At 42.1% G+C, this 14,651-nt stretch overlaps 1 protein-coding gene across 1 annotated transcript in view; it reads right to left on the bottom strand.

Annotated features, from left to right (window-relative positions):
* Positions 1-12,376, bottom strand: part of LOC126162294 (alpha-amylase-like) — a 38,163-nt gene extending 25,787 nt beyond the window's left edge. The window contains exon 1 of the mRNA XM_049918713.1: positions 12,168-12,376. Coding sequence (XP_049774670.1) covers positions 12,168-12,341 — 174 coding nt within the window. The 5' untranslated portion in view covers positions 12,342-12,376. The remainder of the gene's footprint in view (positions 1-12,167) is intronic.
* Between the last annotated feature and the right edge of the window lie 2,275 nt (positions 12,377-14,651).

Here is a 14,651-nt window from a genome sequence, read left to right as displayed (position 1 = left end):
GCGCTTGGGAAAATGACGCCATCCAAAACCGGCGCCGAGGCAGATGTGTGCACCACGGGCCATATATGACTGGGCTGAACGATGGCTGTGGAGGTGTGTACGGGCAAATAGACATGCAGCTGATCAGCAGCTGACCGCCCAGATGAACCAAGCGATTACCAACAGCGTCTCCTCAAAGGCAGTTAAGCTACGTTTGGGTCTCCGCAGTAGGCGCCAGGTTATTGTACCCATACTGACTCCTGTTCATCGGTGATGCAGGCTACGATTTGCACGCCAATGTACCAACTGGATGGCCACTGAGTGGCGAAAGGTGGCCTTTTCAGAAGATCTCGTTTTCTGCGCCATTGGAGAGATGGCCGATCGGGTGTACGATGTGACACGCCTAAAAGTGAACACTCTGCAACAATCGTAGGAAGGACCTGGACATTCCCTGAGTGATCTCGTCATTCTGGAATCAGCAATGAATCAGCACAAGTATGCATCTATCCTTGATGCCATGTCCATACCTCCATGCAGTTAGCTTTTAGTTGGCAGGATGGCATCTACCAGCACGACAACTTCTTACACAGCTCGCAGTGTACACGCGTGATTCAAAGAGCACCAGGACGAGTTTACTGTGTTCCCTTGGCCACCAAACTACCTGGACTTAAACTCAATCGGAATTTGTGGGACCACTTTTGTCGGTCTGATAGTGACATGTGTCCTCAACCGAGAAACCTATCGCAGCTAGCCACGCCACTTGAACCGGCAAGCCTCCACATCCACCTAGGTATCTTCCAGAACCTCACTGACTCTCTTGCTGCACATCTTCCAGAGACCAGCGTTAGGAAAGGTGGTTATTCAGGCATTTTAGAAGTGCTCGCATTAATGCAACTGGACAGTGTGTTTGTATGGTGGGAAGTGCTGGATTTATGTACAAGTTTATTCGATTTGAGGCAGGAAAATGTTAAATGACAAACAGTACGCCTTATTGGATGTTTCGAGGTAGGGAATACGGGGACTAAGAAGGCAGCCATTGAAGACACGTTTTTAAACATCTTAGCTACATCACGCAATATACTGCTATTTCATTTATTCAGTTTGTAATAACAATTTTGAACCTGTATTAGTTACATAAACGAAACATCATTTTACATTTTACAACTGGACGATGAACACAGAAATAACATAGCATCAGGCTTCTGAAATCGTCTCCTACCAACTCACTATGCCCCTACAACATGAAACAGGGTTACATGACCGCCATATGGAGCCTGAAAGATAGCAAATTACTGATCATAGTAGGAGTGTTTTAATGTTTCGTAAAACTGAGAAGTATATCGCAAATAAAGCCATTGAAAGTGGAACACATAACGGACGAGAGCTATCCAGGTTATGCTTTCAGTTGTGGAGCTCAAAACGTGTCAGGATGTCAGATACCATATGACAATGCCAGCGGCAAATCGTGACGCTCCTAACCGATGTTGCTACACTTAGGAACCCATTATGAGAATGTCGCATTATGTTTGCTCATGGCTCGAAAGGTGTACTACACATTGTACTGCACCAAACCAAGACGCCCCTTGTCGCAATGTGTGTCATTTTGAGACGCTGCGTGGCCTACCACCAAACAAAAATATTTCTTCCGGAAGAGGTAACTTGTCTACTAGAGATGACGAAGTACTTGTAAGCCAACGCTGAGGTTTTCTACCTGGGCGATTAACCGCAGTCGTAAGAGTATGAGGCATTATATGTTAGCATGGGTCGTCCCAGCTGCTACTAACTCTCAGAAATCTATAGTTGCACGAGTTGTGTTTTGATCCGGCATTTTATATTACATATTACAAGAAATGTTCATATTTCTTATCCACAGTAATCGCTCCTTCACCTCTGTTACCACCCTTTGACCGTGTTTCGAATTTGGTTTCTGAGTGAACTGCTCTTGATCTTGATGAAAATGAGCATTGTGATTATTGTGTTATCAGAAAGGATAAAAGTGAGTGAGATAATTTTTATATAAAAAGACCAGGTGCATTATAAAACAGATATGCTTAGGATTGTATGGTATACCTGTCCCCCGATTTCTGTATTGTTCCAAATCAGCACACGCTTCTAACAGAATACCTAAATATGACGGCATGGAATCAGATGTGGTCTGAAAATATTCCCATCACGAAGAATGTGTGTTGGAGCACAAAGCATTAACAATGGCTCCTGGAAGAGCGTGACGAGCAAGTTTCCTATCGAACATATCCGTAACATGTTAGACTGGTACCGTATCAGCCGAATGTAAAGGCCAAGGAATCAGTGGAACCAGTCTTTCGTCGACGAAGGCTTGAATAGTCCTTAACACATGTACCCCGACGTTTTATTGCACAAAATAAATAAAACAGTAAGCTAGCTGTAGGAGAAGCGGTACCTCGTGTTCTGAGACATATCTTATCGGTTGCAAATCAGGTTGTCGTCACTACAGGGAAGTCAAGTATGTACAAGGGTTGAATAAAAAGCAGTTGCAACACGGTTATAGTTCATACTAAACGTTTCTGACAGACATTCATCCTAATACAAGCTCCCAATGTAATCGTAAGGCTTATTGGTCGTCTTCCATCTCTATGGTGGAAGGTACAGCGTCAACACATTGACATTGTGTGACATTTTGAAAGCTCTGCTCTATGGCGCAGTTGATTTCTTCTCTAGTGTGCCATGAAGAGGTTCCTTCGTTTTGGAGAACAGGTCGTTATTGCACTGACTCATATCTGGTGAAAACGGTGGATGTTCCAGTAACTCCCACATACCACGTACGCAGGAGCCCCTGCACAGGCTTTACCGTCTAGTTTCGTGCATTGTTATGAAGCCTGATAAGATGCAGAGCCAGAAGGAAACATTGTTGTGTGCTCCGACTACGTGCCACTTCAACACTGAGACGCGCACACTGTTTGTGTTTCCTAAACATATCGTCAGGTCCCTCGAACTGGCTTTCAGCACTTTCACTGATTCAAAAACAAGAGTCGCCTTTCACTGTACTCCTTCAAATGGTTCAGAGCACTATGGGACTTAACATCTGATGTCATCAGTCCCCTAGAACATAGAACTACTAAAACCTAACCAACCTAAGGACATCACACACATCCATACTCGAGGCAGGATTCGAACCAGCGACGTAGCGGTCGCGCTGTTCCAGAATGAAGCACCTAAAACCGCTCAGCCACAACGGTCGGCTGTACTCCTTCAACTGACCTTTTGCTATCAGCTACAGACACCGGGAATGCCATGTGACGCACATCCATAGCGTGACGGCGGTGTTGCCGCTACTTCTTATACAACCCAAGTACTTCGTAACTAATGGGAAGGTACCGAATGGAATTTGGGAGAATAGAAACTTATCACATAAATTCAAGACCACAAGGGATCGAGTCACAGGACACATTCCGAGATATCAATGGGTCACCCATTTCGTATCCAACAGTGACTAAAAAACTTCACACTTGGAACTCTACAATGCTGGCTGCCATATTACAAAATCAAATGGCTCTGAGCACTATGGGACTTAACTTCTAAGGTCATCAGTCCCCTAGATCTTAGAACTACTTAAACCAAACTAACCTAAGGACATCACACACATCCATGCCCGCGGCAGGATTCAAACCTGCGACCGTAGCAGTCGCGCGGTTCCAGACTGTAGCGCATAGAACCGCTCGGCCATCTCGGCCGGCGCCACGTTACATCTACCGTGGTATGTTTTATAGATATGTGCAGTAGATTTTGGAGCGGCATTCATCCGGAGACACTACATTTTGTTACTCGGCACGTTAGAGACACCACTCAAGCTCTCCACAATCCAACGCAGTGCCATAAGTGTCACGAATTAATCTCATAGATACATATGTGCAGAAACATCCACACCAATGCAGTGTTCGAACCACCAATGCACGGAGCTGTACGCTCCGTTAGGACCTCGCAGACGAGAAATAATTCATCCACATTTAGTCATCCAATATCCGTCCATGATGCAATGTCTACATGTACTCCAGTTCTCCTGTCGACAGGTTCCAAACACGCATTGCAGTTGCAAGAGCATCAAAGACGACCTGCTACGACAAAAACCCGTATCCCTCAGATTATCGGTTCTGCCTTCTTTAATCTCATATACTGATATTGCACCCTCTGATACTGACAACACAAACTGACATTTGCTGTCATATTCGCATTTTATTTGACTGAACGATCTCGTGAAAATGTTTCCTCTCCTATTCGATAAGAGAGAGCGCAGCAGGGTTTACATGGATGCCAATTCTTATCACTCTAAATGACCTCTTACTCGTACAGGTTGTATTCAACGAGATCAGATTCATTCGCGTAATTCTGTCTGGGTATTACAGTATCTACAAACGTTGATTTCACAGCTGATAAAAGGTAGCTCTGGGTTCGTAAAGAGCATTTCCTCGTGGAAACAAAGTCTCCTTTATTTCATCTCGTCATGTGTACTGTCTCACTTTCCAAATTGCAATGTATGCTGGAACGTAATACACATGCGCCTAACAGCAAGGGCATTATGCTCCGTAATTCATGAAGACGGACTTCTCAGGTCTTCCTCACATGCATCAAAGATACTTACGCCAAACGGAAATCTTTGACGCAGATGACGTCTGTATCGATCTGTTACAGACACGTCTTTATTTCTAGTCATCTATGATGCACTGGTGTTCTGCTTGTTCCACCACATTTGCAAGCTATCAAAACGGTGTTTTTAACAGTATGTTCAAATGTTCAAATGTATATTGAAATCGTATGGGACTCAACTGCAAAGGTCATTAGTCCCTAATCTTACACACTACTTAAACTAAATTATCCTAAAGACAAACACACACACCCATGCCCGAGGGAGGATTCGAACCTCCTCCGGGACCAGCCACACAGTCCAGCACCCTCGACCGCTCGGCTAATCCCGCGCGGCTTTTAACATTAATAATATACAAGTGCGCAGCATCACCTGACAGAGCACACAAATCACAGAGTATAAACTTAGGTTAAGCAATTTAGAGGTCCATTCTCCACTATCAGCCTATAAAGCAAGCGATTTTTACGATTTTTTGACACACTAATGAAGGGCTGAATGGCTGAATGGCTGAATCACTCCTCGGACATGTACACAAGGAGTAATAGTACAGTTTTTTTAAGTTGAATTTCTTAATTAGTTATTACAGGAAATGTGACCAAAAACACACGACAAAACTACATCTTTGTTCCAGACCTTCGCTACTTTAAGAAACTGTGATTTTAGTCTGTGCGCAGAATTCTCTTAATTAGGAACGTCTTTTTTTCCTTTTTTCAGATAAGATTTGCAGACTGCAGTATTTCCGTCACTGACAAGCCCCGGTTCGGACTGGGCTACTTTAACTCCTCGGGCGTGAATCTATGAATGTTAAGAGCATTGTAGCCAACCATTTTGTAGAGCTTCGAATATGGCTACGATGGATTAGAGAGGCATTAGTGGCCAATGGTCAGCACCCATTGTGAGGTTGGTACAGGCAGAAACTGCTTACGCTCTCTGAGCCATTCCGGCTACCGTGTGTGGATCCCGGGTGGAAGAGACGATTCGGTTACTCTTCCCTAGGACGCCGGTGGGTACAGATGCTCTGACTAGCAGCTATGTTTGCTGAGTTGAAATGTGTGAGAGCTTTATTTGAGTTCCGGTAGTCACATGGGTGCGTGCCATTGATAATCATGCCGCATCAAATAATTCAATCAGCGAACGGTGTTAATTTCAGCAATATTTAGTTTATTCGATGAGATCTTTTGCACAACAGTAACTTGGAGTGGACGAGCGGTGCGACCATGTGATGTACAACTTGAGGTATTTAGCGTATTGTGTATGAACGTGTTGTGTGCTTTGTGGAAAGCTTGTGCTGAATTTTTACATGTTTACCAAACATGTTCAAATGTGTGTGAAATCTTATGGGACTTAATGCTAAGGTCATCAGTCCCTAAGTTTACGCACCACTTAACCTAAAGTATCCTAAGGACAAACACACACAGCCATGCCCGAGGGAGGACTCGAACCTCCGCCGGGACCAGCCGCACGGTCCATGAGTACAGCGCTCGGCTAATCCCGCGCGGCATTTAATTTACCGTCCAATTTGTGTTTCATTCCCAAGGACTTAGTAGCCCGTACTCTGGTGCACCACGTGTGTTTCTGCGTACGCCATGAAGCTCCATTTCGACGTAAACGCCTCTCATGTTCGAATTGAAGCCTCAGTTTCGTGACGAAATAGATGTGTTCTTGTTTGGTGAACTTATTTACATAATTACTAAGCTGTACGGAATTTCAGAAGTGGACTTTCTTCACTGAAACTGACCGCTAAAGGCATTGGCACTATAACCCAGTGAGCTTACATGTGGAATAGGGAAGCTTTTTTTCTAAATTCTGTCTTTCGTTGTGTTAGTGACCAGTGGTGTTTGTGTGTGTGTGTGTGTGTGTGTGTTGTGTGTGATCTTGATAAATAGTGTCCAGTAATTTAGCAGTCTAGCGTCATATGTGTCGGTCCAGATGCTGCGCTGTATATCGTACTATGTGTCGATGCAGGCGCTGGCATCCGAAGTAACTGCGTTTTAACTTCTCTATGTGTGTTACTGTTAACGAGGAAGTAAATGTGAATTATTGCTGAATTCCTTATTATTACGTTGTAAGTAAGCTGATTAGGTTCTTATATTGGTAACGCCGCCGCCACATAGCGCTCTGTACGAAAATCACTGGCTGTGCTGTGTGCAGTCTGTGGCTGGTTGGCATTGTTGAAATATTCTCTATTGTAGTGGGCAGTTGGCTGTTAACAGCACGTAGCGTTGCACAGTTGGAGGTGAGCCGCCAGCAGTGGTGGATGTGGGGAAGTGAAATGTCGGAGTTTTGAGAGCGGATGATCTGGACGTGTGTCCATCAGAAACAGTACATTTGTAAGAATGGATGTCATGAACTGCTATATATATTATGACTTTTGAACACTATTAAGGTAAATACATTGTTTGTTCTCTATCAAAATCTTTCATTTGCTAACTATGCCTATCAGTAGTTAGTGCCTTCAGTAGTTTGAATCTTTTATTAAGTGGGAGTTGTGGCGCTCGCTGTATTGCAGTAGTTCGAGTAACTAAAATTTTTGTGAGGTAAGTGATTTGTGAAAGGTATAGGTTAATGTTAGTCAGGGCCATTTTTTTGTAGGGATTATTGAAAGTCAGATTGCGTTGCGCTAAAAAAAATTGTGTGTCAGTTTAAGCACAGTCATGTATAATTTTTCTAAGGGGATGTTTCAACATCTCACAGCGCCATTCCGCTCCCTAGTCAGGCTCCTTAAAATCAGTCAGTTTGCACCTCCACTTACCAATGTTTCAATGAAATTTATCCTGATTATTGTATATCCAATATATAATTGGTGTTTTATTAAATCATCAAATGATCTGTGAGGTGGTGTGTTTTTAACAGTTTAATTAGCATTTAAATAAATTTGGCCCCTTAATCAGAAATTTTGTCTGGTACCTGTTGCAGGTAAGCAAACGTAGCCTCTACTTGCAAAGTCATTATTGGGAGTTGGGGAATCACTAACTAGATATTTTGCGTAGCTGCTTTATCAGTACCTTGCAGTAGTAAAAGAAAACAGGTATCTTTGCAAAAACAGACATTATGTCTAATAGGATAGCCGCAATTAGTGATTTTACAGTGTTACTTAAAATCCGTCTTGATTGCAAAATGTTTATTCATATGACCGGTTTCGGTTCATCTAGAGCCATCTTCAGATCTGATATTACGGTTACAGGAGTAACCCGTCCAAATACAGCAACTTTCACATGCTGCATCACATGTGAATGTTGCTGTATTTGGACGGGTTACTCCTGTAACCGAAATATCAGATCTGAAGATGGTTCTAGATGAACCGAAACCGGTCATATGAATAAACATTTTGCAATCAAGGCGGATTATAAGTGCCATTGTAAAACAGGTATCATTAATTAGTTTATCCAAGAAATTCGTAAAATTGCGTATTTCATAAGCAATATGAGGAGAATGCACCTTTAAGAGCTACTGACAAGACACAATGTGACTCAAGGATTAAAAATCGTCTTGGTCGAATTGATGTTACATTTCCCCGACTGACCCGTATTAGTAACCGACTTCAAGTTACTCGGTATGGTTCTGTGTAAAGATTATGATTCACCCTTCGTTAAATATGCAATAATAATGATGTCGCTTTAGAGTAAACGAGGAGCCATAATGAATGGTAGCTATAGTAAAGATTCGTTATACTTCACAAGTTATAGGGCGTTTCGTCACCTACATACATCATGTGCTTTGCATCTGAAATTTCCATCAGTCATTTCATTTCATGAATGAACAATAGTCACAACCACACACATTTGACCTTAGAGCCAGAGCTCTCTATTTACCCGCTGTAATTTTGCATTTCATTCTTCGACATGAGCCCGCATCTCGTGGTCGTGCGGTAGCGTTCTCGCTTCCCACGCCCGGGTTCCCGGGTTCAATTCCCGGCGGGGTTAGGGATTTCCTCTGCCTCGTGATGGCTGGGTGTTGTGTGCTGTCCTTAGGTTAGTTAGGTTTAAGTAGTTCTAAGTTATAGGGGACTGATAACCATAGCTGCTAAGTCCCATAGTGCTCAGAGCCATTTGAACCATTTGAACCATTTTCTTCAACATGATCATGTCTTTCTCTTCTGCAATGTGGATACGAATTATTGTTATACTATATGATTTCGTATATCAGAACCATACTTTGTGTTGATGTAACACCGTGTTAAAGTCTATTGACTATCAACAAGGAGAATGGTGAAATTTGGGGCTTATTCCTCCGTCCTTAAAATTCTGTTGACAATTTAGCCTCTTGTTGCTGGAGCGAAGTTAATGCTCCGGACAAGCTACAGAAACGAGACTAATTCGCAATTACGAAGAAAAAATTTCTGTTCGACTAATATGCAGACTAATTAATGAAATCCCATGGGTCCGTCTCATTCAGTTCGTAATTAGCTCAAACATTTGTGACAGACATACATAATCGGTTTTGAAATTGAACACAAATACAAGCGCCGGCTATATTACGGTGAAATGAGAGAGAAAATTGGAATTATATTAAGTGTAGTCTTACAAACCAGCTTTCAAAAGCGTTTTGAAGGGCTTTCGTGCACTCTGAGAAAAGTAATTTAACACTGAACACTACAAGGTTGCCAAAATCGAATAAAGCTGTAAAACTGGTGAATGAGATTTGATACATGTTATATTTTTACTGGTATAGTGTCATCAAGGAGCACACTGCTATTTTTTCAATATTTTTTCTTTCATAATGTACACTGTCAGAATTTATTTTTCTGATAAATGAAACGAGTTTCTTAACTAACTCCGAAAAAGGTACTACCGAATAGAGGCGTTAGAAATGAATGAACAACGGAATAAGTGAATTCTATTTAAATTTCGAATAAAAATTAACAGCAATGGTGGCCGACGACTTTTAACATAAGAAGTCACTCTCATTCCTCCAGTGGTCAAATAGAGCTGAGGAGCGGAAAGAGATTGAGGGCACTCTCTTGCCTTGCAATGTGGAATCGCCCCTACAGAGAGGAGGAATCACCAAACATCTAAGGAATGACGCTAAAGAAGACAATAAGAAACCACTGCATTAAAAACATACAATGCGAACCCACAGAACATGTGGCCTGTAATTGAAAATGTGTCACAATAATCTCTCCATTGGTAAAAGATTCCAGACTATTTCCCTATCCGAATCTCCAGGAGAGAACAGACAAGTGTCGGATGACCATGAGAGAAAGATGGATTAACCAACGAAAGGATAACATTCTACAAGTAGGTGTGGAATATCAGATGTCTGCAAATGGCAGGGAAGCTAGAAAATCTGAATCGGGAAATGCTGAGGCCCAGTCTACTAGATATAGTAGGGTGGGGTGGGGGGGGGGGGGGGGGTCAGTGAAGTGAAATGGAAAGAAGGCAAGGAATACTGAGCAGACGAGAATTATACTGTTAAAAGCAGAGGAGGGAGGGAGTAGGAGGAAAGAGTACACTGAAGGAGTCTATGACATGCATGACTTGTCTGATGACGTAATAGAAGAAGAAATGGTAGTCTATAAGAAAGAGATAGGGGATCCAAAATTAGAATGAGAATTCAAAAGATCTTTGGAACACTTAAGATCGAATAAGGCACAAGGGATAGATAACATAGCATCAGAATTTCTATGATAATTGAAGAAAGTGACAACAAAACGATTATTCACATTGGTGTGTACACTGACCATCAGATTGGTTAGCTCAGATGGTGGAGCACTTGCCCGCAAAAGGCGAAGGTCCCGAGTTCGAGTCTCGGTCTGGCACAGAGTTTTAATCTGCCAGGAAGTTTCGTATCAGTGCACACTCCGCTGCAGAGTGAAAATCTCAACCGAAGGAATAATTCATGAGTTCCAAAGTACTATCAGCAGACCAGCAGGAACAAATAGTGTGCACAGGAAATTAAAAGAATGGGGTAAAATGGTAGGCAGCTGCTTATATGCCACACATTTCTATGTCTATTGATCCATCGTGGACAGGGGCCATCGGCTGTTTAAGTACTTGTGAATCTCAATGAAATTCACCAACAGCCGTGTAATTGAAGATGTTATTTTATTTTATTTTGAAATCAGTTTCAGCATTTTACTATGCTACCTTCAGGCCCCATATGCATCTCTCCAAATAAACGAAAATTTCATATAGAGCTGTATATCTCCGGATGTCGTTAATTCAGTCGTAACACTAGCACCTCCTTCGATAACTTGATAGCAAGTCGTCGAATGAAGCTCTAGTGGAAGGATTGAATGCACGATATATAGAGATTTATGGCTCTATATGACATTTTCGTTTATTTGGAGATATGTATATTGGGCCTTGTTCCAATGGATCAAATGGGTCTGAGCACAATGGGACTTAACTTCTGAGGTCATCAGTCCCCTAGAACTTAGAATTATTTAAATCTCACTAACCTAAGGACATCACACACATCCATGCCCGAGACAGGATTCGAACCTGCGACCGTAGCGGTCATGTGGTTCCAGACTGTAGCGCCTAGAACCGCTCGGCCACCCCGGCCGACTATGGGGCCTGAAGACGGCATAGGAAATGCTGAAAGTGGTAGCCTTCAAAATAAAATAAAGCTACACGGCTGGTGGTGAATTTCATTGACATTGACAAGTGCACATTTATTTAGTCAGTGCTAAGCGATGCTCTAGAAGCCGGCCGGGGTGGCCGTGCGGTTCTAGAGGCCTCAGTCCGGAACTGCGGGGCTGCTACTGTCGCAGGTTCGAATCCTGCTCCGGACAAGGATGTGCGTGATGTCCTTAGGTTAGTTAGGTTTAAGTAGTTCTAAGTTCTAGGGGACTGGTGACCTAAGATGTTAAGTCCCATAGTGCTCAGAGCCTTTTGAACCATTTGATGCTCGAGATAGCGGATACAGCGACGCCGCTTGACGGCGGACGTAAGGAACGAGTGATCCGGAGTCATGACTCAGACTTTCGATGGAATGATTTGCGCCTGGTAAATGGCTGGAGAACGTTATCTGTCAGCATATGTAGTAGCAACGGCCAAGTAGAGAGGCAGTGGTGTTACAGTATGGGAGTGAGTTTCGTGGTTAGTATTTGGTCGTCTTACTGCTCTTACGAAGGCGCTAAATATGGAAGAAATTGAATGCGTTTTACAGCATAGTCTACTATGTACTGTAGAGGAACATCTGCAGACGATGATTGTTTACATCAACATGACAATGCAGCCTTTTATAAAGCAGCAACCTTTCAGGCAATTGTTTGCGGACATTTACATTCCTGAAATGGATTGGCTTGCCCAGAGTCCGAACTGAAAAGGGGCGGAACGCTTTTTAGGTGAATTGGAGCGTCCAAAATTACTACCATCTCTAATGTCCAACAATAGATGTTCTGAAGGGTTTGGTGAAATAGTATAGATTTCTGTTTTATGGACAATGAGATTAGTAATAGACTTTACACCAACGAGATCGACGTCGACGGTAGCCAAACATTACTTCAGGGCAGTTGCTGTATGCACCTCGGACCAAAAGGAGTCTGCTTTAACACCAGATGCCAAGCTGACATTAAGCTATTAGGTAAGCGCAGTGCTGAGTTGACTGAATGTTTTTAGCTGACCTGTACGCCGCCGTAGCCCTTGGGTGCCAGGAAGCGCTCGCACTCGGCAGCGATGTCCGACCACTTCCACTCGAACAGGTGGACCATGGCGCTGCGGCCATCCACCACGTTGGGGTCCCACTGGGCGCTGGCGGCACCCAGCAGGGCGGCCAGAAGGCACAGCGTAGCTCGCATTGTCGGCAGTTTGTCGGGAGCAGTGCGACGCCTCACTAAATGTGGCTCCTTTTATACACGTACAAATTAGCAAACATAAAAGCGCATTAAACTGATAAAGTACACAGTGGAGGGGCGATGATAGTCTTGTTATGTCTACCGTATCGAGAAAACCCAGGAGAAGAGTTTTCAGAGATTATAAATACATTACGATAGCTTCGGTTATGTTTGTACAAAGCCTGCTCTCGCGTGAAGATCTGGAGATTACGTGACATGTTGACAGGCAGACGAATTGACTTAGGCACGAACATCGGTCGCATCCATTACTCTGTATGATTTAAGCTGTGCCCTTCGAGATAACTACAAATTTATGACTGTAATCCCTGCTGATTAAGTAATAATGAAAGACACGGAATCATTCTGCTCCTAGATGTAAGTACTGACCGGTTCTTTCTATGCACACAATGTAAATTTCGATACAAAGGACAACACCTTTGAAATATCATGTGTCAACGAAGGGGGAGGTTTGTTTCATCAGTCCTCTGACTAGCTTCATGCAGCCCGCCGTGAATTCCTCTCCTACACCAACCTTTCCATCTCAGAATACCTCTTGGACACAACGACTTTCATATATTCCAGTCATGGAATTCCCCTATCGCTTTTACCCTCTACGGTACCCTCAAATACGGTGGAAATTATTTCTTGATGTCTCAATACACGTTCTATCACTTCTTCCATTCTTCTTGTGAATGGTTTTCACGAGATTCTCATACAGAGAACATAGAAAAAGCGATCTACGTTTGTCTTGGAAAAAAATTCAATAACCAAGATACCAAAGTCAGTCTTTCAATTGTTATAAATGTCATCTTCTGGTCTGTAACATAATGCATATACATGGAATATATCTCCTATCATGATTTATGAAATAATGCTTCCTAGAACAGCATATGGAAGCATGTGCAACAGAAGAAGAATTTCACAAAAAATCCTTCACAATATTAGGTGTATATCGAGCACCTGCAGGTAACTTTAATCTGTTCGTAAACCATCTTGAAGCTGTACTGGCCCATTTAACAACCAAAAACAAAGAAATAGTGGTTGCTGGTGATTTCAATGTAGATTCCCTTAAAGACTCACACAATAAGACCTTATTTGTGTTAGTATCACTACCATTCAACTTAATTCCCACTGTAAAGTTCCCATCTAGGGTAGCCAATTGCTCACAAACAGCCATTGATAATATCTTTATAAGAAAGTCCAATGAACAAAATTATATTACAAAACCAGTAGTCAATGGCCTCTCAGACCATGACATGCAGTTCCTTCTGTTAAATGTTAATACTGAACAGGATATAAAAACTGTTAAATCTGAGCTCAAGAGGGTAATCAATAAGCCAAAAATTGATTATTTTAGGACATTCCTCAGAGACATTATGTTTACAGTGCTCATGGCATGAATGAAAATTATAACACTTTTGCTAATAAAGTGCTTACCTTACTTGAACACTGTTTACCCCCAAAATTTACCAAGGTTAGAGCAAAGTCTACAAAGAAGCCATGGATTACTCAAGGAATAGGGGTAAATTGTAAAACAAAAAGAAAACTGTTTCTGTCAATCTGAAACAGTTCCGATGTTGATGCTATAGCACATTACAAGAAATACTGCAGAAAATTAAAGACTGTAATACGGACATCAAAGCAAATATATTACCAGGAAAAGATAGTCATATCAGATAACAAAATAAAGACAATATGGGATATTGTGAAGGAGGAGACCGGTAGAACCAGACATGAAGAGGAACAAATAGCATTAAGAGTAAATGATACATTGATGACAGACGTGTACAGTGTTGCAGAACTTTTTAACAAACATTTTATAACTGTTACGGAAAAGATGGGGTTGTCAGGTTCGGTAGCTGCTGCTATGGACACCTCAGACCAGACATTTCAAGTAACTTCCATAATATGAATTTGACACTCAATACCCCACCAGAAATAATGTCTATCATAAAATATTTAAAATCGAAAACATCTAGTGGGTATGATGAAATATCAACAAAGTTAATTAAAGAATGTGATTCTGAGCTAAGTAACATATTAAGCTTTCTGTGTAACCAGTCGTTTATCAGTGGAATATTTCCTGAATGGTTGAAATATGCTGAAGTTAAGCCACTGTTTAAGAAGGGAGGTAAAGAAATAGCATCAAAATTCTGTCCAATTTCACTGTTGCTAGCATTCTCAAAAATTTTAGTAAAAGTGATCTACAATCGGCTTATAACCATCTTATCTCAAATAAGATACTGTCAAAGTCACAGTTTGGATTTCTAAAGG

This window comes from Schistocerca cancellata, chromosome 2 (assembly GCF_023864275.1).
Source record: "Schistocerca cancellata isolate TAMUIC-IGC-003103 chromosome 2, iqSchCanc2.1, whole genome shotgun sequence".
In the NCBI taxonomy this organism is placed as follows: Eukaryota; Metazoa; Arthropoda; class Insecta; order Orthoptera; family Acrididae; genus Schistocerca; species Schistocerca cancellata.
This window is presented reverse-complemented; position numbering and strand designations above follow the sequence as displayed.